This window comes from Bombina bombina, chromosome 2 (assembly GCF_027579735.1).
Source record: "Bombina bombina isolate aBomBom1 chromosome 2, aBomBom1.pri, whole genome shotgun sequence".
NCBI lineage: Eukaryota > Metazoa > Chordata > Amphibia > Anura > Bombinatoridae > Bombina > Bombina bombina.
Genome location: NC_069500.1, coordinates 1,296,095,473 through 1,296,121,893, shown reverse-complemented (window position 1 = coordinate 1,296,121,893; position 26,421 = coordinate 1,296,095,473). Strand labels below are relative to the sequence as shown.

General features: G+C 40.7%; 1 protein-coding gene across 1 annotated transcript in view; it reads right to left on the bottom strand.

The window, feature by feature from the left end:
* The window catches only part of BOD1L1 (biorientation of chromosomes in cell division 1 like 1), a 539,385-nt gene that overhangs the window by 66,450 nt on the left and 446,514 nt on the right, over positions 1–26,421 (bottom strand). The window contains exon 31 of the mRNA XM_053700293.1: positions 19,712–19,843. Within this exon, the coding sequence (XP_053556268.1) occupies positions 19,712–19,843 (132 nt within the window). The remainder of the gene's footprint in view (positions 1–19,711; positions 19,844–26,421) is intronic.

Here is a 26,421-nt window from a genome sequence, read left to right as displayed (position 1 = left end):
TTACCTGATAAATTACTTTCTCCAACGGTGTGTCCGGTCCACGGCGTCATCCTTACTTGTGGGATATTCTCTTCCCCAACAGGAAATGGCAAAGAGCCCAGCAAAGCTGGTCACATGATCCCTCCTAGGCTCCGCCTACCCCAGTCATTCGACCGACGTAAAGGAGGAATATTTGCATAGGAGAAACCATATGATACCGTGGTGACTGTAGTTAAAGAAAATAAATTATCAGACCTGATTAAAAAACCAGGGCGGGCCGTGGACCGGACACACCGTTGGAGAAAGTAATTTATCAGGTAAACATAAATTCTGTTTTCTCCAACATAGGTGTGTCCGGTCCACGGCGTCATCCTTACTTGTGGGAACCAATACCAAAGCTTTAGGACACGGATGAAGGGAGGGAGCAAATCAGGTCACCTAAATGGAAGGCACCACGGCTTGCAAAACCTTTCTCCCAAAAATAGCCTCAGAAGAAGCAAAAGTATCAAACTTGTAAAATTTGGTAAAAGTGTGCAGTGAAGACCAAGTCGCTGCCCTACATATCTGATCAACAGAAGCCTCGTTCTTGAAGGCCCATGTGGAAGCCACAGCCCTAGTGGAATGAGCTGTGATTCTTTCAGGAGGCTGCCGTCCGGCAGTCTCATAAGCCAATCTGATGATGCATTTAATCCAAAAAGAGAGAGAGGTAGAAGTTGCTTTTTGACCTCTCCTTTTACCAGAATAAACAACAAACAAGGAAGATGTTTGTCTAAAATCCTTTGTAGCATCTAAATAGAATTTTATAGCGCGAACAACATCCAAATTGTGCAACAAACGTTCCTTCTTTGAAACTGGATTCGGACACAAAGAAGGCACGACTATCTCCTGGTTAATGTTTTTGTTAGAAACAACTTTCGGAAGAAAACCAGGTTTAGTACGTAAAACCACCTTATCTGCATGGAAAACCAGATAAGGAGGAGAACACTGCAGAGCAGATAATTCTGAAACTCTTCTAGCAGAAGAAATTGCAACCAAAAACAAAACTTTCCAAGATAATAACTTAATATCAACGGAATGTAAGGGTTCAAACGGAACCCCCTGAAGAACTGAAAGAACTAAGTTGAGACTCCAAGGAGGAGTCAAAGGTTTGTAAACAGGCTTGATTCTAACCAGAGCCTGAACAAAGGCTTGAACATCTGGCACAGCTGCCAGCTTTTTGTGAAGTAACACAGACAAGGCAGAAATCTGTCCCTTCAAGGAACTTGCAGATAATCCTTTCTCCAATCCTTTTTGAAGAAAGGATAGAATCTTAGGAATCTTTACCTTGTTCCAAGGGAATCCTTTAGATTCACACCAACAGATATATTTTTTCCATATTTTGTGGTAAATTTTTCTAGTTACAGGCTTTCTGGCCTGAACAAGAGTATCAATAACAGAATCTGAGAACCCTCGTTTTGATAAGATCAAGCGTTCAATCTCCAAGCAGTCAGCTGGAGTGAGACCAGATTCGGATGTTCGAACGGACCTTGAACAAGAAGGTCTCGTCTCAAAGGTAGCTTCCATGGTGGAGCCGATGACATATTCACCAGATCTGCATACCAAGTCCTGCGTGGCCACGCAGGAGCTATCAAGATCACCGACGCCCTCTCCTGATTGATCCTGGCTACCAGCCTGGGGATGAGAGGAAACGGCGGGAATACATAAGCTAGTTTGAAGGTCCAAGGTGCTACTAGTGCATCTACTAGAGTCGCCTTGGGATCCCTGGATCTGGACCCGTAGCAAGGAACCTTGAAGTTCTGACGAGAGGCCATCAGATCCATGTCTGGAATGCCCCACAATTGAGTAATTTGGGCAAAGATTTCCGGATGGAGTTCCCACTCCCCCGGATGTAATGTCTGACGACTCCGAAAATCCGCTTCCCAATTTTCCACTCCTGGAATGTGGATTGCAGACAGGTGGCAGGAGTGAGTCTCCGCCCATTGAATGATTTTGGTCACTTCTTCCATCGCCAGGGAACTCCTTGTTCCCCCCCTGATGGTTGATGTACGCAACAGTCGTCATGTTGTCTGATTGAAACCGTATGAACTTGGCCTTTGCTAGCTGAGGCCAAGCCTTGAGAGCATTGAATATCGCTCTCAGTTCCAGAATATTTATCGGTAGAAGAGATTCTTCCCGAGACCAAAGACCCTGAGCTTTCAGGGGTCCCCAGACCGCGCCCCAGCCCATCAGACTGGCGTCGGTCGTGACAATGACCCACTCTGGTCTGCGGAAGGTCATCCCTTGTGACAGGTTGTCCAGGGACAGCCACCAACGGAGTGAGTCTCTGGTCCTCTGATTTACTTGAATCGTCGGAGACAAGTCTGTATAGTCCCCATTCCACTGACTGAGCATGCACAGTTGTAATGGTCTTAGATGAATGCGCGCAAAAGGAACTATGTCCATTGCCGCTACCATCAAACCTATTACTTCCATGCACTGCGCTATGGAAGGAAGAGGAACGGAATGAAGTGTTTGACAAGAGTTTAGAAGTTTTGTTTTTCTGGCCTCTGTCAGAAAAATCCTCATTTCTAAGGAGTCTATTATTGTTCCCAAGAAGGGAACCCTTGTTGACGGAGATAGAGAACTCTTTTCTACGTTCACTTTCCATCCGTGAGATCTGAGAAAGGCCAGGACTATGTCCGTGTGAGCCTTTGCTTGAGGAAGGGACGACGCTTGAATCAGAATGTCGTCCAAGTAAGGTACTACTGCAATGCCCCTTGGTCTTAGTACCGCTAGAAGGGACCCTAGTACCTTTGTGAAAATCCTTGGAGCAGTGGCTAATCCGAAAGGAAGTGCCACGAACTGGTAATGCTTGTCCAGGAATGCGAACCTTAGGAACCGATGATGTTCCTTGTGGATAGGAATATGTAGATACGCATCCTTTAAATCCACCGTGGTCATGAATTGACCTTCCTGGATGGAAGGAAGAATTGTTCGAATAGTTTCCATTTTGAACGATGGAACCTTGAGAAACTTGTTTAGGATCTTGAGATCTAAGATTGGTCTGAACGTTCCCTCTTTTTTGGGAACTACGAACAGATTGGAGTAGAACCCCATCCCTTGTTCTCCTAATGGAACAGGATGAATCACTCCCATTTTTAACAGGTCTTCTACACAATGTAAGAATGCCTGTCTCTTTATGTGGTCTGAAGACAATTGAGACCTGTGGAACCTCCCCCTTGGGGGAAGCCCCTTGAATTCCAGAAGATAACCTTGGGAGACTATTTCTAGTGCCCAAGGATCCAGAACATCTCTTGCCCAAGCCTGAGCGAAGAGAGAGAGTCTGCCCCCCACCAGATCCGGTCCCGGATCGGGGGCCAACATTTCATGCTGTCTTGGTAGCAGTGGCAGGTTTCTTGGCCTGCTTTCCCTTGTTCCAGCCTTGCATTGGTCTCCAGGCTGGCTTGGCTTGAGAAGTATTACCCTCTTGCTTAGAGGACGTAGCACTTGGGGCTGGTCCGTTTCTACGAAAGGGACGAAAATTAGGTTTATTTTTGGCCTTGAAAGACCTATCCTGAGGAAGGGCGTGGCCCTTACCCCCAGTGATATCAGAGATAATCTCTTTCAAGTCAGGGCCAAACAGCGTTTTCCCCTTGAAAGGAATGTTAAGCAATTTGTTCTTGGAAGACGCATCCGCTGACCAAGATTTCAACCAAAGCGCTCTGCGCGCCACAATAGCAAACCCAGAATTTTTCGCCGCTAACCTAGCCAATTGCAAAGTGGCGTCTAGGGTGAAAGAATTAGCCAATTTGAGAGCACGGATTCTGTCCATAATCTCCTCATAAGGAGGAGAATCACTATCGATCGCCTTTTCTAGCTCATCGAACCAGAAACACGCGGCTGTAGTGACAGGGACAATGCATGAAATTGGTTGTAGAAGGTAACCTTGCTGAACAAACATCTTTTTAAGCAAACCTTCTAATTTTTTATCCATAGGATCTTTGAAAGCACAACTATCTTCTATGGGTATAGTGGTGCGTTTGTTTAAAGTAGAAACCGCCCCCTCGACCTTGGGGACTGTCTGCCATAAGTCCTTTCTGGGGTCGACCATAGGAAACAATTTTTTAAATATGGGGGGAGGGACGAAAGGTATACCGGGCCTTTCCCATTCTTTATTTACAATGTCCGCCACCCGCTTGGGTATAGGAAAAGCTTCTGGGGGCCCCGGGACCTCTAGGAACTTGTCCATTTTACATAGTTTCTCTGGGATGATCAAATTCTCACAATCATCCAGAGTGGATAACACCTCCTTAAGCAGAGCGCGGAGATGTTCCAACTTAAATTTAAATGTAATCACATCGGGTTCAGCTTGTTGAGAAATTTTCCCTGAATCTGAAATTTCTCCCTCAGACAAAACCTCCCTGGCCCCCTCAGACTGGTGTAGGGGCATATCAGAACCATTATCATCAGCGTCCTCATGCTCTTCAGTATCTAAAACAGAGCAGTCGCGCTTACGCTGATAAGTGGGCATTTTGGCTAAAATGTTTTTGATAGAATTATCCATTACAGCCGTTAATTGTTGCATAGTAAGGAGTATTGGCGCGCTAGATGTACTAGGGGCCTCCTGAGTGGGCAAGACTGGTGTAGACGAAGGAGGGAATGATGCAGTACCATGCTTACTCCCCTCACTTGAGGAATCATCTTGGGCATCATTTTCAGTGTCACATAAATCACATCTATTTAAATGAGAAGGAACCTTGGCTTCCCCACATTCAGAACACAGTCTATCTGGTAGTTCAGACATGTTAAACAGGCATAAACTTGATAACAAAGTACAAAAAACGTTTTAAAATAAAACCGTTACTGTCACTTTAAATTTTAAACTGAACACACTTTATTACTGCAATTGCGAAAAAGTATGAAGGAATTGTTCAAAATTCACCAAAATTTCACCACAGTGTCTTAAAGCCTTAAAAGTATTGCACACCAAATTTGGAAGCTTTAACCCTTAAAATAACGGAACCGGAGCCGTTTTTATCTTTAACCCCTTTACAGTCCCTGGTATCTGCTTTGCTGAGACCCAACCAAGCCCAAAGGGGAATACGATACCAAATGACGCCTTCAGAAAGTCTTTTCTATGTATCAGAGCTCCTCACACATGCGACTGCATGTCATGCTTCTCAAAAACAAGTGCGCAATACCGGCGCGAAAATGAGGCTCTGCCTATGAATAGGGAAAGCCCCTAGAGAATAAGGTGTCTAAAACAGTGCCTGCCGATATTATTTTACAAAAATACCCAGATTAAATGATTCCTCAAGGCTAAATATGTTTATATATGAATCGATTTAGCCCAGAAAATGTCTACAGTCTTAACAAGCCCTTGTGAAGCCCTTATTTACTGTCTGTAATAAAAATGGCTTACCGGATCCCATAGGGAAAATGACAGCTTCCAGCATTACATCGTCTTGTTAGAATGTGTCATACCTCAAGCAGCAAAAGTCTGCTCACTGTTCCCCCAACTGAAGTTAATTCCTCTCAACAGTCCTGTGTGGAACAGCCATGGATTTTAGTAACGGTTGCTAAAATCATTTTCCTCTTACAAACAGAAATCTTCATCTCTTTTCTGTTTCAGAGTAAATAGTACATACCAGCACTATTTTAAAATAACAAACTCTTGATTGAATAATAAAAACTACAGTTAAACACTAAAAAACTCTAAGCCATCTCCGTGGAGATGTTGCCTGTACAACGGCAAAGAGAATGACTTGGGGTAGGCGGAGCCTAGGAGGGATCATGTGACCAGCTTTGCTGGGCTCTTTGCCATTTCCTGTTGGGGAAGAGAATATCCCACAAGTAAGGATGACGCCGTGGACCGGACACACCTATGTTGGAGAAAAACAGAATTTATGTTTACCTGATAAATTACTTTCTCCAACGGTGTGTCCGGTCCACGGCGTCATCCTTACTTGTGGGATATTCTCTTCCCCAACAGGAAATGGCAAAGAGCCCAGCAAAGCTGGTCACATGATCCCTCCTAGGCTCCGCCTACCCCAGTCATTCGACCGACGTTAAGGAGGAATATTTGCATAGGAGAAACCATATGGTACCGTGGTGACTGTAGTTAAAGAAAATAAATTATCAGACCTGATTAAAAAAACCAGGGCGGGCCGTGGACCGGACACACCGTTGGAGAAAGTAATTTATCAGGTAAACATAAATTCTGTTTTCTCCAACATAGGTGTGTCCGGTCCACGGCGTCATCCTTACTTGTGGGAACCAATACCAAAGCTTTAGGACACGGATGAAGGGAGGGAGCAAATCAGGTCACCTAAATGGAAGGCACCACGGCTTGCAAAACCTTTCTCCCAAAAATAGCCTCAGAAGAAGCAAAAGTATCAAACTTGTAAAATTTGGTAAAAGTGTGCAGTGAAGACCAAGTCGCTGCCCTACATATCTGATCAACAGAAGCCTCGTTCTTGAAGGCCCATGTGGAAGCCACAGCCCTAGTGGAATGAGCTGTGATTCTTTCGGGAGGCTGCCGTCTTTTGACCTCTCCTTTTACCGGAATAAACAACAAACAAGGAAGATGTTTGTCTAAAATCCTTTGTAGCATCTAAATAGAATTTTAGAGCGCGAACAACATCCAAATTGTGCAACAAACGTTCCTTCTTTGAAACTGGTTTCGGACACAGAGAAGGTACGATAATCTCCTGGTTAATGTTTTTGTTAGAAACAACTTTTGGAAGAAAACCAGGTTTAGTACGTAAAACCACCTTATCTGCATGGAACACCAGATAAGGAGGAGAACACTGCAGAGCAGATAATTCTGAAACTCTTCTGGCAGAAGAAAGTTAAACACTAAAAAACTCTAAGCCATCTCCGTGGAGATGTTGCCTGTACAACGGCAAAGAGAATGACTGGGGTAGGCGGAGCCTAGGAGGGATCATGTGACCAGCTTTGCTGGGCTCTTTGCCATTTCCTGTTGGGGAAGAGAATATCCCACAAGTAAGGATGACGCCGTGGACCGGACACACCTATGTTGGAGAAATTACATTACATTATTTTAAAATTACAGAAAATAAAAAAAGGCTAACAATACAAAAAAATGATAAACAACACTATCCAAAATAAAAAGAATTATCCTAATCCCTATGAAAATAAAAAGCCCCCCAAAATAAAAACACCCCCTAATCTAAGAATAAATTACCAATAGACCTTAAAATGGATTTTTGTAGGGAATTACATTAAAAATAAAGTCCCCCCTAACAGTAAAACCCCCACACACACCAAACCCCCCCAAAATAAAAAAAAACCTAACACTAATAAAGCTAATTTGTATGGACATTGCCCTTAAAAGGGCATTGAGTTCTTTTTCACTGCCCTTAAAAGTACATTCAGCTCTTTTGCAAATTGCCCAATAAACCCTAATTTAAAAAAACACCACCACCCCCCCCCCCGGAAAACAAAAAACCTAACACAAATAGGTACTCACGGTTTCAGAAGTCCGGCGGAGAAGGTCTTCTTATAGGCGGGTCTATCATCTTCATCCACAGCAAAGCGGTCTTCCCAGATGTGGCGATCCTCGGTGGTGGTCATCTGTGGCGGCTGTCCTCGGCGGCTTCTCTTGATGCGATGTCCGTCGTATACTGAATATTGAATGCAAGGTACCGCAATCAATTTGGGGTACCTTGCATTCCTTGAAAAGAGAAAACAGAAGCGCCACATGGCCCAATATTGTTTGTTCAGAGATGGATAAATCTTAAGGTGATGAGTAAACTCACGTTTAGTAGAGCACCTCAATTAGTGCTAGATATACGGTCTGGGATCTATTAGGTCACCCAGAAGACCAACCTCCTGCACAGGAACTGATGTCTATATAGGCGAGAGGGAAACACAAGTGCCAATATGGCCTAGTATTGCTGTTGCAAAGGTGTCAATACAAGCAAAGAGAAGAATAATACTCACAAAGTGTGAAGCACCTCTTGTGGTGCTATAGAGGCATGAAGGGGTCAATTCAGTCACCCAACAGACTTCTAGCCAGAGATACAAATGGATCCAAAGGTGTAAAGGATCCCACAACTGGTCCAGAAAAGCGAATATTCCTCCAGAGAGGGATAAAAGATATATGTCCCAAAGAAAAATGCAGCAAGTGTTCAAAATATTAAAAAGTGATTTTAATAAAAATTATAAAAATAACAGGCAACGCGTTTCTCAGCAGATAGCTGTTTCATCAGGCTTCATAAAATGTTTACTGAACACTTGCTAAATATACCCTAAACCTAAACTGATTAATATTAAACAGGTGATAGTGGGAGGGATCCACTTAATCAGTAATATGATCTTAACCAATCGGTTGCTACCATATAGGTCCCACATTAAAAACATAAACATAGACAGTTTACAATACAATATACAATGCATAAAAAAAATTTCATATATTCCTAATTGTCCTACAATTTATTTGATCAAATATATTTGGAAGAACTTTAAGACAACCTTTAGAAATTAGTATATCTTATTTTTGAGAGTAATAATAATGAGGCACACATTAAAGTATAAACCTCATGTCAACTATAACCAGTGTGGGGAGGCGGTGATTAATAGCAATTTTTATGTATATATTTTTCTAGTTAGTGTCACATTTGATATTGAACTAAACTTATGATGGTCATACCTTGTTATGAATGACATGTTGTCTGAAGACAAATTGGTTTCAGATGATATGCGTAATGAGAGCAGACAGAGCACAGCAATTCCAATAATAGTAACCGTTAAGTTGTTTGAAAGAAATAAGTAGAAGTCTCAGTCAGCTGTTAAGTCGTAGTTTCTAATTTGGTGTAATTTGAATTCGCCGCTGACTAAGTCGGCGTCTGCAGGCGCTCAATGCGCATGACAAGCCATAGTCAGATGTGACCCAATCACTGCGTGCGCTCGAGAATAGGCGTTGACGATAGCCCCATTCCTCCTCTACGCTGAGTGCGCATGCCCGGCCCCAATGCGCTGAGTGCGCATGCCCAGCTGCAATGAGTCTATCAAGTGAGGATCATATATTAGCGATCCTAATCCAGATACGTGGCACTGGCTAATAGGTATATAATGATAAGGGGCGTGAGATGTGTTATAACCACGGTGCATCTTTTTAATCTTGAATAAGTGGAACTATCATTGTATCCATAAGGGGGCCAAAAAATGGGAATTGACTGGAGCGACCACTAAAATTATCTAGTATAGAAAGAGCTTGTGTTGCGCCAATGAAGGGGCCAAAAAAGAGAGAAAACATTCTCTAGGCGAACACTAAAATTATCTGATAGGAAGATAAGCATTGCTGTCAGTTCATACTAATAATGTCATATAGATTACAACGATGGGGCATAGATCTGCAGTAGATACTACAGCTACAGTGGTTTCTAACATTAATAAGAGATGTATCAGATAAAAAGCAGTGTTTATAACTAGTGAACAGTCCCATAGGATAGTCGATGTAATTTCAAGAGGGCCACTAATGTCCAAGATATATATAAAACAATAATAACAAGGGTTCATGTCTCATAATGTAGAGGCGCAAAATATTTAGGATCCGATAATGTACATAGGGTAATATATTGTTTATTCCAATATGAAAACATAATGATAACTAAGACATATGTAATGTGCATAATAGTCATATAAAACTGCCATTAGATCTAATCCCAAATATATATTTAAGTACAACTAGATGGAAAGCATGAGATATACCACTTCAAGATAAGATAATATTAATGGATACCTATGAATGGTCAATACTGTATATCAGAAATTCATATAACAGATGTGATGGCAATCTTTATACCATCAAATCCAATCAGAGTAGCACACTAATCTATAATGGGTTAAATAATTTTGTCTGAAATATCTAAATATGATAGATTGCTGTAATTGTTCAATCTATGAACAACTTATATATGGATATATGATTGGGGGATATCTCTCCAATCTATAAAGGACATCTCTAATGTAACATAATCTTCACAACAAAGACAATTATACTAACTAGTTAGTTGTATTATTCTATCAATTGAGTGATCAGAGTGGAGAAACTAATACCAATCTCTCAAGGGATTATCTAGTAAGACTAGGTGTCCACAAAGAATATGGACACATGATGATAAGTGGCTAGTTGTATAAATCAAAGAATATCAGGTGGGTTCATGGGATTGTGGATTTAATGCGTCCACAGGTTTGTGTATATATGCAACAAAAATATATGCACTTATAATTATATGCACACACACCCACCCACACAACCATATATGTGCAAGAAGGTTAGAAATGTATATATATGGTCGGAGGACCAATTTGTCAGTTTCAGAGAGTGTAGCCAGTTCTTATATCTAAAATGATGGACTTTTATTCATAAATCAAATGCTGCCAAATCCACACATTCATTAAGGCCTTCAGGGGCCAATGTGTGTAGTTTGTGGATCCAGTAAGTCTCTCTACGTCGTAGAGTGAGCATAGCATTATGGCTATTTCGGGAAATTTGTTCTATAGGAAGTATGGAGAGTGTTTTAGCACTACCTTTGTGTGCATAGGCACAATGCCTGGAGAGGCTATGTTTCAAAAATTTCCTTTTGATGTTATAAGTGTGTTCACCCCATCGTTTTTTGATGGTGCGTCCGGTACGTCCTACATATTGGACCCCACACACACAACTGACAAGATAGACAACGTAGGTGGACTCACATGACATCCTCTTTGTAATTTTGAATTGTTCTCCTGTTTGATTGGAAGAAAAAGTGTTTGTTCCACTTTGCACGACTTTACACATATTACACCTCGATTTGAGGCATTTGAATATTCCATGTCTTGGTAAAAAATTGCCCAAAAAGGTCCTATTGGTTCCTATGTTATAGTTGTGATCGCCCACCTTATCCCTCACCACTTTACTGGGGGCCAGTTTGTTCTTAAGTGTGGGTGCCCTTCTAAATACTACCCTCGGTTTTCTGGAAATATATTCCTTAAGATATGGATCATTACAAATAATGGGCCAATGTTTGTGGATTATTTGCTTGATTTGTCTAAATTGGTTACTGTAACCGGTAATGAATAATGGTGTTTCTAGCATCTCTTTAGATTGTTGTGTGGTAACAGATTTTTTGTTATTTTTCTTTTTGTTTTGTGCTAAGTATTTGTCTCTATCGTCTTCTAAAGCTCTGAGATAGCCCTTAAGTATCAGATCCAAAGGATAACCCTTCTCTAGGAACCTATCCTTTAATACTTGGGATTGTACTATATAGCTTTCGATTGTACTGCAGTTCCGCCTAATGCGTCGGAACTGTCCGTATGGTACATTCTTTTTCCAACTATGGTAATGGTTGCTGTTAAAATCCAAAAAGCTGTTACAATCTACCTTTTTAAAAAAGGTTTCAGATATAATAGTTCCCACTTCTGAGAAAGATAGTAAAAGATCAAGATACTCTATCTTGGAGGGCTGGATATTACTAGTAAAAGTTAGACCAAATTCGTTTTCATTCAAAGATGATGAGTATACTAGAGCCTCTTCGTATGAACCCTTAAAAATGAAAATCAAATCGTCAATGTACCGGCCATAGAACACCAGACCCGCACCCATAGGAGACCCATATACATGAGTCTCCTCAAATTTGCCCATATAAAGATTGGCAAAACTGGGTGCGAATCTGGTGCCCATGGCCGTACCCTTGACTTGGAGATGGTATTTGCCTTGATAAATAAAATAATTGTGGTGTAATATAAAACGGATAATTTCTAGAATAAACAGCTGTTGCTTTGGGGGCATATAAATGTCAGTTTTCAAATATTCTTCAACAGCTGACAATCCTTTATCGTGAGGAATGTTGGAGTATAAGGAACTCACGTCACTTGTAATCCACCAGATATTGGATTCAGTTGTTACATTATCCAGACTCATCAATTTATTAAGTAGGTCGGTAGAGTCTCTAATGAAAGAGGGGAGTGTTACTACGTATTTTTGTAGAAATGAATCTACATACGCAGATAAGTGATCGGTGAGGCTGTCGATGCCAGCCACTATAGGGCGTCCGGGAGGATTAGACACATCTTTGTGTATTTTCGGAAGATGGTAGTAGAAAGCTACACTCGGGTTTTTGGGGTACAAATAGTCCTTCTCTTTTTTGGTCAAGATCCCTTCTTCAAAACCCTCCAATAGGAGGGAGAATAGCTGTTTCTGAAACACAGAGGTGGGGTCTCCCGGTAAGACCCTATAGTAGGTTACATCAGTAAGAATCCTATCAGCCTCTTGGAGATAATCTCCAATATTCTGGATCACAGTGCCCCCCCCTTTGTCCGCTTGGCGGATCACCAGTTGTTTATTGGTGCTAAGAGAATCGAGGGCCTTGCGTTCCCCAGGACTGAGGTTGTTTTTATATCTCAATTTTTTGGGGAGTTTTTCTAGATCTTTAAGAACCATAGACTGATAGATGCTGATATGTGAGTTTTTAGTCCTAGGAGGATTGAAATTCGATCTAGGTCTAAAATCAGTATGTATATACTTCTCAGTCAATTGTTCCAGAAGAGTATCTGGTTCATATGTTATCAGACCGTCTGTAAGACGTTCATTCATATTGTCAGTAATAATAGGCAAATTGGATGTACTCTTTAATCGTTTCTCAGCAAAATATTTCTGAAGAGAAAGTTTTCTAGGGAAGTTGTTAACATCCACGAATAGCTGAAACATGTTGGAATTGTTAGAGGGACAGAAAGATAGCCCCTTGCCTAGAACTCTAATCTCATCATTTGTTAGATGATGATCCGATAAATTAAAGATACCCTTCCTATATTTCAATAGCTTCTCTTTTTTAGAGGTTGAGGATCTTCCTCTGCTTCCCCGTTTGCGTAAGCTCTTTTTTGTCTTGGTGGTCTCGGAGGCAATGACCATTGGTCTTGGGGATGGTTGGGGCCTATCTCTAAAAAAGGAGTACGAGAATGATTTTCCTCATATGAAGTGGAGGCTACATTGTTGGATTGTGGTTCCTCTATATGAAGTGGTAAATATCTATTGGCAGACTCAAAAGATATATGATTACTCCTAGTTTGATCTCGAGGTCTGCACTGGTTAGATCTCTCTTGATTACTTGGTCTCTCCATGGAGCCAGAGATCATTGTATGTTTATTCTGGTTAACTAGCCTTTGAGTATGGTGGTTATTAGGGTATGCGTTATGTTGGTTGGGAGTATACTGGTTAGATCTATTTGCGTAATTCTGTTCTCCCAATCCATTCCCCTTATTAGTATGTTCCCAGTCATAATATTCATTCCTATTGTTATATGGTCTATCACAATCAGATTGTATATATTGATTAGGTTGCTGTCGTCTGTTGTTGTGAAAATCCTTCATGTGAGGTGAGTTGTAATAGCTGGGTCTGTTAGGTGAGTTGTAGTAACTGGGTCTGTTATAGGAATGGGGTCTGTTATTCCTATGTGTGTTTTCTTTGGGACATATATCTTTTATCCCTCTCTGGAGGAATATTCGCTTTTCTGGACCAGTTGTGGGATCCTTTACACCTTTGGATCCATTTGTATCTCTGGCTAGAAGTCTGTTGGGTGACTGAATTGACCCCTTCATGCCTCTATAGCACCACAAGAGGTGCTTCACACTTTGTGAGTATTATTCTTCTCTTTGCTTGTATTGACACCTTTGCAACAGCAATACTAGGCCATATTGGCACTTGTGTTTCCCTCTCGCCTATATAGACATCAGTTCCTGTGCAGGAGGTTGGTCTTCTGGGTGACCTAATAGATCCCAGACCGTATATCTAGCACTAATTGAGGTGCTCTACTAAACGTGAGTTTACTCATCACCTTAAGATTTATCCATCTCTGAACAAACAATATTGGGCCATGTGGCGCTTCTGTTTTCTCTTTTCATAGATTGCCGCTCCTGGATCCTGGCCTGGATCATCACAGATAGCTGCCTCCCATCCCAATAGAGACTTTCACTTTATTACCATTGTGTTTGTATGATTGTATATTATTTGTATCACTTTGTATTACATTGTCACTAATTTTCACCGCATAATATTGCACATTGTGTTATTTACCACTCTCTATTCACATTGATATTGGTATACACAGCATATTATACTGATTTTTCACTAGTATTTATCAGATTTGCTAGTACCAATCTTTAACACAAGTACTTAATATATAGATATATAAGTATAGATTTATTTGGTCACATCCCCTCTCTTACACTTAGGGCGCCCCCTCTCTCTCTTTTTTACCTTGCATTCCTATTGGCTGAATTTTTCAAAACAGCCAATAAGATTTCAGTAGCTCTCATCCTATTTCAAAATCAGCCAATAGGATGAGAGCTACTGAAATCTTATTGGCTGATTTGAACAGCCAATAGGATTTCAGTAGCTCTAACCCTATTGGCTGTTTTTGAAAAATTCAGCTAATAGGAATGCAATGTACCCCAAATTGATGGCGGTACCTTGCATTCAATATTCAGTATACGACGGACATCGGATGAAGAGGAGCCTCCATGCCGCCGTGGACCACCGCTGAGGATCGCCACATCTGGGAAGACCGTTCCGGACCTCCGCTCCGCCTTCGCTGTGGATGAAGACAATGGACCCGCCTGAAAGAAGACCTTCTCCGCCGGACTTCTGAAACCGCGAGTACCTATTTGGGGCTTTAGTGTTTTTTTTTAAATTCGGGTTCATTGGGCAATTTCAAAAAGAGCTGAATGCCCTTTTAAGGGCAGTGAAAAAGAGCTGAATGTCCTTTTAAGGGCAATGCCCATACAAATGCCCCTTTAAGGGCAATGGGTAGTTTAGGTTTATTAGTGTTAGGTTTTTTTATTTTGTGGAGTTTGGTGGGTGGGGGGGGGGTTTACTGTTAGAGGGGACTTTATTTTTAATATAAAAGAATGGATTTCGTTAGGGCAATACCCTACAAAAAGAAAAGGGCGGGGCCGTGGCTCACCATATCCGGAAAGAAAGAAATTTATCAGGTAAGCATAAATTTTGTTTTCTATCCGAAAATATGGTGAGTCTACGGCATCATCAATTATTGTTGGGAATCAATACCCAAACTAGAGTACACAGATGATTAGGGAGGGACAAGACAGGTAACCTAAACAGAAGGCACCACCGCTTGAAGAACCTTTCTCCCAAAAGAAGCCTCAGCCGAGGCCAAAGTATCGAATTTGTAAAATTTGGAAAAAATATGTAGAGATGACCAAGTCGCTACCTTGCAAATCTGTTCCACAGAAGCATTCTTGAAAACCCCCCAAAAAAAGAGACAGCCCTAGTGGAATGAGCTGTGTTTCTCTCAGGAGGCTGCTGTCCAGCAGTCTCATAGGCCAAACGAATTAAACTTCTTAACCAGAGAGAAAGAGAAGTAGTTGTAGCTTTCTGACCTTTACGTTTCCCAGAGAAACAAACAGGGCAGAAGACTGGGAAAAATCCTCAGTCGCCTGTAGGAAGAATTTAAGAACACGCACAACATCCAAGTTGTGCAACAAACGTTCCTTACGAGAAGAAGGATTAGGACATAAAGGAGCAACAATTTCCAGAAACCACTTAAGGTAGAAAACCCAACTTCGTACAAAGAACCGCCTTATCTGCGTGAAAGATAAGAAAAGGCGAAACACACTGCAAAGCCGAGAAGTCCGAGACTCTCTGAGCAGAAAAGCAAGATGGCAAAGCTATCTACCGGACCACTTGAGCTTGCTGTATGGCCGGACAGTAGTTGCAGAGAGAGGAAAAGGAAGAAATCCTTGATTATCTGACCTCAGTTAGAAATCTTCTCCTAGATAGAGAATCTATTAAGGACCCCAAAAAATCACCCTTGTAGATGGAACAAGAGAAGTGTTCTCCAGATTCCATTCCCATCGATGGGAAAGAAGTTTGGATAAGATCTCTTGAAAGAGAGTTTGTGCGAAGGAAGGATGACACCTGAACCATATATTGTCCAGGAAGGCAGCCTTGCAATACCCCAAGACCTAAAAGTCTTTCTAAGTTGATGAAACTCAGAAACTTGAGAGGATCCCAATCATGGGAACAATAAATACACATCCTTCAGGTCTATGTTTGTTATGAACCAGTCCTCTTGAACCAAAGTAGAATGGATACTACTTTGAAGGTCAGAACCTAAGAAACTTGAGGTAAATACTTAGATCCCGTTCCCAGACTGGGACTGGAACAATCAAGCGTTGGCCTACCCGGGTCAATTGCTTGAATGACAGCTATGCTCACCACAATACCACCAACGCAACTATCACTCCCAGAGAGGAAGGTCCTGAACCCAGTTCAAGGAATTCCTCCCATCACACCTGGATTGCAGATACTCTAGAAGGAGAAATCTGCCTCTGGAAGGAAATCTTAGATTGGACTAAGTTTGGTATGGTTTCAAAATACATGATTGACCCTGCAGAAAGAGAAGGAAAAACTTTCCCTTAGTCTTACTCTCTTGACAAGTGGTAGAAAACCCTTTTTTTTACCCCGGTAAAGTCAGAGGATAATTCTGCCACACCAAGTCCAAACAAGGTCTCATCCTAGAAAGGAAATGCCAGAAGCGTGGCTATGGAGGAAACATAAAATATTGAACCTGCAACTGCAGAACTATAAAGCCTAGGCTGTACCACTAAGCCACAGGTAGGCTTCTCAGCTGAACAAGATTTCAGCCACAATGCCCGCCGGGCTAGCACAGCAAGTCTAGAGCAAGCATTGCTCTAAATGAACAGTTAAACCTCCAGCTTCTAATCCATCCGAATCTGAGTTTTCATCCTCAAAGTCTACCGACATATCCTCCTCATCAAACTTATGAGTGAGAACAACCTGTGTAGCAAGGCGGAACAGAAACGTTACTATATGAATCCCTAATTTTCCTCTTACATTTTCCCTATAACATAGGGAAATCAGGTAATGCCACAGATACCCTAAAAGATAGCTGAACAGCAAAATCCAATCTATAGGCAAAAAATACTCCTCCAGGAGATGGAACCGCAGGGGACTGCATGTGACACCATGAAGGCTTGGGACGTTTAAGGAAAAAGCTGTGGCATTGCCTAAACAGCATTAACTACTCGAGAAAGATCTAACTAGGCAAGCAGCACAGGATTGTATAAAGGACAATTTGTGTTATAATACATAACAAACAGAAAAATAAAATTCTTAATTTTAATACTGTAAGATGTTATGTGTAAAACGTAGATTTTTGCATTGCTGTTAACTGACAGAGCCCACCCTGTGCTCCTTGGCATGCCTGGAGTTGACCTGGAAACTCCATTCTCTAGCCATAGTTTTACACCTTGAGCCTGAGAGCTCTTCTGAAGCAATTGTTATGTAGTGTGACTTTAAGAAACATGCAGTCTAAAAATGTACTGTTATTTAGCTCCTGTGAACTAAGTTAGGAAACCGTAGGAATTAAACCTACACCCCAGAGACTAAAGGTGTTAAAAAGGATTGCAAGGAAATCTTCCGTTGGTACACAATTAACCAAGAGAGACGTGAGTAGCTAAGAGGACAAAGTTCCTCCAGATTGCACCAACTCTAATTTTTAATCTAGGAAACACAGCAGAATTCCTGCCTATCGAGAGCTGAACAAGAAAGCAAACCGAGAACACGCCACTCCGCTAAAGTTCTCCCTTTCTGAGACGAAACAACGGAAAAGCGGATCACATGACCCGCCAGCGAAAACTGCGCCGCAACTGTGCAACAGAAGCTAAAAGGCGTGCTTTACTAACCATCTCCTTCCCGACACGATATTTTGCTAGACAAATATCTAAAATGGCGTAGGACAGTTCTATTAGTCTTTATGAAGCTGAAACATCTCCTTGTCACACAAAACCCCTCAACGGAAGAGTCTCTGGTCAAAATATAGTGCTTACTTTGACAAACAGAGCCCAGTTTGCGCACATCCGCAGGAAACCAAAATGTAGCCCAAAGCATACATCCCTTGCATACGCTAAAGCGTCTCCTCGTAGTGCATTTACTTTTACACAGAAATAACCGAACAGAGCCTGCTGCATAATCATAAGTACATATAATAAAAATTTGCCCTGTTGAACCCACAATAAGCAAGGGGTATATACTCTCAATAAAAGTAAAAACCCCTGTCTGAAATAACCACATTAGTACCTGCTTCCTGCCTGATAACATCCTTACAAAAGATATATATGTCCTTTATAATGTTGCAGGGCAATTAAGTGTCTCCCCTACCTAGAAGACAAAAGGTACTTACCTGCAGTTTGGCCTCCGGCAGGAGGGAAGCTCACTAGGTATGAGAGGATGCCGATCCTCACAGAAACCTACTCTGGCGTTCTTTACAGGTGCAGCAACATGATAGGAAAACTCAGTGAGGCCCATCCCACAAGTTCCTAACTGCTTTAAAGCCACCACGGCCCTACTGAAGAGACTAACTTGGAGTACGGCTAAACCCAGCTTGAGAGGAAAGATCAGAGCAAACCTACTCTGGCTTTCAAAATAACAAAATCTTGATTGAAGTGAAAAATTCTCAAGACTGATATTCCCAACAGTATTGATGATGCCGTGGACTCACCATATCAAAGGGCTACTGGAAGTTTAGTATTAGATTGGGGGGTGTTTTTATTTTAGGGGGGATTTTGTTATTTTTATAGGGGTATTAGTTTAGGTATAATTTTATTATGTTGGATTGCTTTATTTATTTTTTTCTGTATTTTTACTTTTTTATTTTTTGTAGCTTGGGGGGTTGCATTATTAATACATAGAGTGCCCACATAACATAAAAAATACAGTACCTACAGGCACTCATCTACTGGAGGTCAAAAGTAGAAAGCCAAATCAGTGCTGAAACAGAACAGCAAAAAATATGGAATAGGAGTTTATCGACGACAACAGGAGGAGGCAAAGGATAGGTCCTCCTGACACCTGTGGAAGGAAGACTTGTGACTAATTCCCATGATGCAAAAAATGTATCACTACCCAGACTCCAATGCATCCCTCCATCAAACATTGCAATTTGAGGGGAAATGGGCCTCAACTCAGTCTGGGAACCCTTCTCTCTAAAGAATAATCTGCATATCTTCCTCCAGTGGTTACAAAGACAAGACTTTGGGAATCATTGCCTCCTCTTCTAGTGGCAGGGAAAAGTAATTCCCAGGAGTAATAGATCGTGGACTCATCACCTGTATGAAAGAAAATATATTATAACACACTTTAAGGACTATCAACCCACAAAAAGGGGACAAACACAAGGCAGAAGTACAGCTCTGGACCCGCATAGCGATGTTGGTTCAGAGCAGAAACCCCCACTGATCTAGTCAGCAGTTAGTTGCACAATGTGTGACTAGTGCTGCCGATTTGATAAGCTGCGGGTTCTAGTAGTGCTCTCTGGGTCGCATTACTTCTATTATGTGTTTAACCCCTTTGTAAAAATTTAAATACACAGCAGTGTAAAGTTGATCGCCTTAAAATTACTTGTGCTAATATGAATTACAGCATTTAGTTTTTCCTTTTTTTACTATTATGGCCCTTTAAGACCTTTTATTAATTGAAACAGGAAACATACACATTTCAAACAAGCAATTAACGGTTACAAACCTACACACTTTAAAACAAATCCAGGCTCAATGGACCCAAACAGATAATAAAAAAAGCCGGTTATTGAGAACAAGAGCACTGTGTAAATGGGGATAGGTAGCACACTAAACAAATGCTTGGCAAACCTAGTCTACACGGTTTTTAAAGTTATAGACTTTGGAACAAAACGTGGCATATTGTTCTTACCTCACAGGTGTGTTTTTGCTGCTCTTTGATTCTGGAAGAGATTTTTCTTTGCGTTTCCTCTGTTTTGCAGATGATTCATTAGGGCTGCTTAACTTTGATGCTGCACGTGTTGTAGGCTTGTGTGGTTGATTCCTGAAATAGCATTTATGAAGACACCTTTTAATATAACCATTAGAATAATGCATTTAAGTTCTGCACAATAAACACAAGTATATATAAAAAAATAATAATAAATATAGCTGCAAGCAGCAATAGAGGTGGCCAAGCGCATCACCTTTGCAATGGCATACAAGCAGCTAAGTCACAATATAAAGCTATAAAGCAAGTTTTTACATTTCTAACATAAGCAGTTGAAAAAAAAACAACACATTTTCAAAATGTTTGCATTTTTCAAGATGGCTGCCACACCATATGACTAATACTTTCAACACAAACAGATGTAACTCTAGGTCATAATATATGGTTATATAGCAAATTTCACAGCTTTAACATAAGCGGTTGCAAAGAAAACACATTTTCAAAATTTTCGCGTAAACCAAAATGGCTGCCACAGCTTGTGACCAATTCCTTCAACATGAACAACTTTGACTCTAGGTCTCAATATAAGGTTATACAGCAAGTTTCACAGTTCTAACAGCGGTAGCAGAGAAAATAGATTTTCAAATTTTTTGCGTAAAACAAAATGGCTGCCAGATCATGTGAGATACAGCCTTCATATTATGCACAATAGTTCTCACCATATATGTCAATAAACATGGCAAAAATAAAGCATTTTTGCAAAGCGGTTTTTGTTTTATTATTAATTGAAAAGTATCTTTAAGCATTTTTGAACAATACAAAATGGCGCCAAACAACATGACCTATCAACTTCTCTTCAAAAAATCTGAATGTTAGTCATAAGATAACTCTATAAACAAAATTTCAAGTCTGTCCCATAAGCGGTTTCGGAAAAGATTTGTGCATTTTTTTTTAAAACAGCACATACAAAACAAAATGGCTGCCAAGCTATGCAATGTATGGCTTTTAAATTGCACATACGAATGCTCACTACAGACCTCTACAATTTGCAGAAGTGTCATGAAAATTTGCAAATGTTTTATTTCACAAAGGCGACTGCACAGTGCATATTTTGACTGCAATATTGTCTTTGAGGGTTATGACTATGTGTAATCATGTGTCTATAACACTGTAATATTGTTACACTAGTCCTAAAGCCCGTTCACACGGGCCATGTTGTGCAGAGTCAGTCTCTCTCTCTCTTGATCCTCGCGCTGCTGTGTTTTCAATCGCGGAGGTGCGCGTGCGAGGTCGGGTTGTATCTGATCCTTGTGCTGCTGTTTCATTTGCAGAGGTGCGCGTGCGAGGTCGGGTGGGTGCGTGTGCGATCAGCTGTGCGCTTTCTAAGGCCAAGTGTTTGTCTCTACTGCGCATGACGGCTTTAGACAAACACTTGGCCTTTTATAATATAGGATATTGTAAGACTAATGCATAAAGTGCAAAGTTACACAATTAAATGTCGATAAAAAGATTAATGTCTCACGGCAGCCATGTTGATTATGAAAAAATCACAGTGTGAACAAACTTCGTAGAGGACCTTGCAAGGAGCATATGTGCAAAATTGCGCTTTATTACACTAAGCAGTTTAAGAGAAGAAGATGTTTAAAGATTTTCGCAAAATGCAATATTGCTGCTACATCATGTGACCAAGGCACTTCTGTTGAGCAATGGCAAATCTAGGTCATGAAAGCACTGAGCACAGCAAGTTTCAAAGTTGTAACATACAGGTGAAACTCGAAAAATTTGAATATCGTGCAAAAGTTCATTTATTTCACTAATGCAACTTAAAGGGTGAAACTAATATATGAGATAGACTCATTACATGCAAAGCAAGATAGTTCAAGCCGTGATCTGTCATAATTGTTATGATTATGGCTTACAGCTCATGAAAACCCCAAATCCACAATCTCAGAAAATTAGAATATTGTGAAAAGGTGCAATATTCTAGGCTCAAAGTGTCCCACTCTAATCAGCTAATTAAGCCATAACACCTGCAAAGGGTTCCTGAGCCTTTAAATGGTCTCAGTCTGGTTCAGTGGGAATCACAATCATGGGAAAGACTGCTGACCTGACAGTTGTGCAGAAAACCATCACTGACAACCTCCATAAGGAGGGAAAGCCTCAAAAGGTAATTGCAAAAGAAGTTGGATGTTCCCAAAGGGCTGTATCAAAGCACATTAATAGAAAGTGTGGAAAAGTGAGGAAGAAAAAGGTGCACAAGCAGCAGGGATGACCGCAGCATGGAGAGGATTGTCAGGAAAAGGCAAAGTGTTGGGGACTTTCACAAGGAGTGGACTGAGGCTGGAGTCAGTGCATCAAGAGAAACAACACACAGACAGATCCTGGACATGGGCTTCAAATGTCGTATTCCTCTCGTCAAGCCACTCCTGAACAACAAACAACGTCAGAAGCGTCTTACCTGGGCTAAAGAAAAACAGACCTGGTCTCTTGCTCAGTGGTCCAAAGTCCTCTTTTCTGATGAGAGCAAATTTTGCATCTCATTTGGAAACCAAGGACACACACCAAGGCACACACTGCAAGATGCTTGAAGTCCAGTGTGAAGTTTCCACAGTCTGTGTTGATTTGGGGAGTCATGTCATCTGCTGGTGTTGGGCCACTGTGCTTAATTAAGTCCAGGGTCAACGCAGTCGTCTACCAGGAGATTTTGGAGCACTTCATGCTTCCTTCCGCAGGCGAGCTCTATGGGGATGCTGACTTCATTTTCCAGCAGGACTTGGCACCTGCCCACACTGCCAAAATCACCAAAACCTGGTTCAATGACCGTGGAATTACTGTGCTTGATTGGCCAGCAAACTCGCCTGACTTGAACCCCATAGAGAATCTATGGGGCATTGACAAGAGAAAGATGAGAGACATGAGACCGAACAATGCAGAAGAGCTGAAGGCCGCTATTGAAGCATCCTGGTCTTCCATAACACCTCAGCAGTGCCACAGGCTGATAGCTTCCATGCCACGCCGCATTGAGGCAGTAATTGCTGCAAAAGGGGCCCAACCCAAGTACTGAGTACATACAGTATGCATGCTTATACTTTTCAGAGGTCCGATATTGTTCTATGTACAATCCTTGTTTTATTGATTGCATGTAATATTCTAATTTTATGAGATTGTGGATTTGGGGTTTTCATGAGCTGTAAGCCATAATCATCACAATTATAACAAATCACGGCTTGAACTATCTTGCTTTGCATGTAATGAGTCTATCTCGTATATTAGTTTCACCTTTTAAGTTGCATTAGTAAATTAAATGAACTTTAGCACTATATTTTAATTTTTCGAGTTTCACCTTTAAGCAGTTCTAGAGCTAAAGAGTTTCTCGAAATTTGTCGTCAAGAGTTATGGGCAATAGAAAAAGCGGCGTAATAATAATAATAATAATCCTGACAATAACAATAGGTTATCCAGCAACTACGTTGCTTGGCCACCTAATTAGCAATGTAATTTAATAACTCAAAAGCTTTAAGGGACAGTCTACACCAAAATTGTTATTGATAAAACAGATAGATAATGCCTTTGCTATCAATTTCCCAGCTTTGCACAACCACTACTCCCAGTAGTATTTATAGCCGAGGAAAGACAGTAGGATAAAGATGTGCAAAATAGGACTGCTGTATATATATATATATATATATATATATATATATATATATATATATATATATATATATATATATACACACACACACACACATATATATATATATATATATATATATATATATATATATATATATATATATATATATTTATAAATTTATTTTTTGGGTGGTTTCGTGGACCTCTCTCTACCATGAAAAAAGTGAATTTTTATCAGGTAAGAAAAAATATAAATTCATGCTTACCTGATAAATTTATTTATTTCCAGATATGGTGAGTCCACTGAATCATCAATTACTAGTGGAAATGTCACTCCTGGCCAACAGGAGGAGGCAAAGAGCACTACAGCAAAGCTGCTATATATGTCACTCCCCTTAACCATAATCCCCAGTCATTCGGCCGAAAGAAAAGGGAAAAAGAAGATAACACAAAAGTGTAGAGGTGCCTGAGGTTTTAGAAAAAATAACTTTCTTAAAAAAAAGGTGGGCCGTGGACTCACCATATCCGGAAATAAATACATTTATCAGGTAAGCATACATTATGTTTTCCTTCGTAAGATATGGTGAGTCCACGGAATAATCAATTACTAGTGGGAATCAATACCCAAGCTAGAGGACACAGATCATAAGGGAGGGACAAGACAGGTAGACCTAAACAGAAGGCACTACCGCTTGAAGAACCCTTCTCCCAAAACAAGCCTCAGCTGAGGCAAAAGTATCAAATTTATAAAACGTTGATAAAGTATGCAAAGAGGACCAAGTTGCAGCCTTGCAAATCTGTTCCACAGAAGCATAATTTTTAAATGCCCAGGAAGAAGAAACAGCCCTCGTGGAATGAGCAGTGATTTTCTCAGGAGGTTGCTGTCCAGCAGTCTCATAGGTCAAACGAATAATACTTCTTAGCCAAAAAGAAAGAGAAGTAGCCATAGCTTTCTGACCCTTGCGCTTCCCAGAGCTTTGAGGCAAGAGGGAGTAGGGAAATAGGACAGTAGTTGGGATCGAGGGAAGATTTTTTTGAGGATAGGTGTGACCAGTGTATGTTTTAGAGATGATGGAAATATACCAGTGCTGAGGGAGAGGTTGAAAATGTGTGAGAGTATGGGTGTGAGGGTAGAAAAGAGGGAGGGGAAAGGTAGTGAGGTGGGAGGACAGTATAAGAGCCGAAACTTCTTCTGCGGTAACAGGGGCAAAAGAGCTAAATTTAAGGGTATTTGGGTTTTGGATGATTGTGAGCTTTTGAGGGGTGGGAGATTGGTAGTAAGTTGAGAGGTGCTTTCATTTCTGATGGAGTCAATTTTGTTATTGAAGTAGCTGGCAAAATCTTGAGCTGAGAGAGAACTTGTATTAGGAGGTGGGGTGGGCGGAGAAGAGTAATGAATGTGGAAAACAGACGTTTTGAGTTAGAGGAAAGAGTAGAGATGAGATTAGAGAAGTATTGTAGGAGTTCAGGATGAACTTGTAATGAAGAAAGTCAGCTGAACTCAGAGATTTCCTCCAGTGTCGCTCCGCAGTATGGGAACATCTGCGTAGGTTGCAAGTTTTATGTTTAGGCCGGGTGTCAGTGTTGCCTGTGTAGCTGCTGTTAGGTGTGTCAAAGCAAATAGCTTTATTTTTGATGCAGCTGTGAAAATGATTTGCATTAATGCTGAAAACATTGCTTTGGCCAGACAAGCTTTTTTGGCTCAAATTGGGGTTTGTTGATATGGTTTCTAATTTTTTTGGTCCGGAAGACTGGATGCTATTATTGCCACAGTCACTGAGGTTAAGACTTTTTCTGACTCAAGATAAAAAGTCTAATTCAGTGTTCTCTCCAGGGCCCTTTTACTGGGTGAACCAACCAGCTTTGAGTTTACTGACCACCAGGCTAAATACCTTGAGATCTTATTACAGATAAGAGTGCTCCCAGCCCCTTAGTAAAAATTCTGGAAACAGTAGCCAGACCAAACGGAAGAGCAACAAACTGAAAATGTTTGCCCAGGAACGCAAATATTAGAAACGGATGATGATCTCTGATGTAATAAAAAGCATCCTTTAAATCTATTGAAAACCTAAACTGTCACTGTAAAACAAAGGAAGAATAGTCCAAATTGTTTCCATTTTGAAAGAAGGTAACCCGAGAAACTAGTTTAAAGTCTTAAAATCTAGCACTGGCCTGTAAGTTACTTCTTTGAGAACAATGAAGAGGTTGGAATAAAATCCCTTGCCTCATTCTGGAACTGAAACTCAGACTATTACCCCCAAATCTTCCAGTTCTAAGTGTGACCTAAAAAAAAGATGCTTTCCTTTATAAGAATGCTATGGAACATGAGACAAAATAAACCTTCCCCAGGGAAGTCTTCACTTGAAACCCTGGGAAACTATATTTAGAACCCATGAATTCTGAACAGATTGAGACCAAACTCCTTAAAAAAAAAAAAAAAAAAAAGAGCAATCTGAACCCTACCAGTAGATCTAGATCGGGGGCCGTACCTTCATGCTGACTTTATAGAGTAAGCACGTTTCTTAGACTGTCTAATCTATATTCAGTTTGAACATCTGAAAGAGCCCTTCTTCTGGGCGAAAGAGGAGGACTTTTGGTTCCTAGATTGACTAAATGAATGAAAAAACAATTTATGTAAGAACTTACCTGATACATTAATTTCTTTCATATTGGCAAGAGTCCATGAGCTAATGACGTATGGGATATACAATCCTACCATTAGGGGCAAAGTTTCCCAAACCTCAAAATGCCTATAAATGCCTATAAATACACCTCCCACCACACCCACAACTCAGTTTAACGAATAGCCAAGTAGTGAGGTGATAAAAATAAGGAGTAAAAAAGCATACAAAAATAGGAAATGGAAATATTATTGTGCTTTTATACAAAAAATCATAACCACCATAAAAAAGGTTGGGTCTCATGGACCAATATAAAAGAAAAGAATTTATCAGGTAAGTTCTTACATAAATTATGTTTTCTTTCATGTAACTGGCAAGAGTCCATGAGCTAGTGACGTATAAGATATATATGTATAAGTCCACAGAAGAGCCACTAGA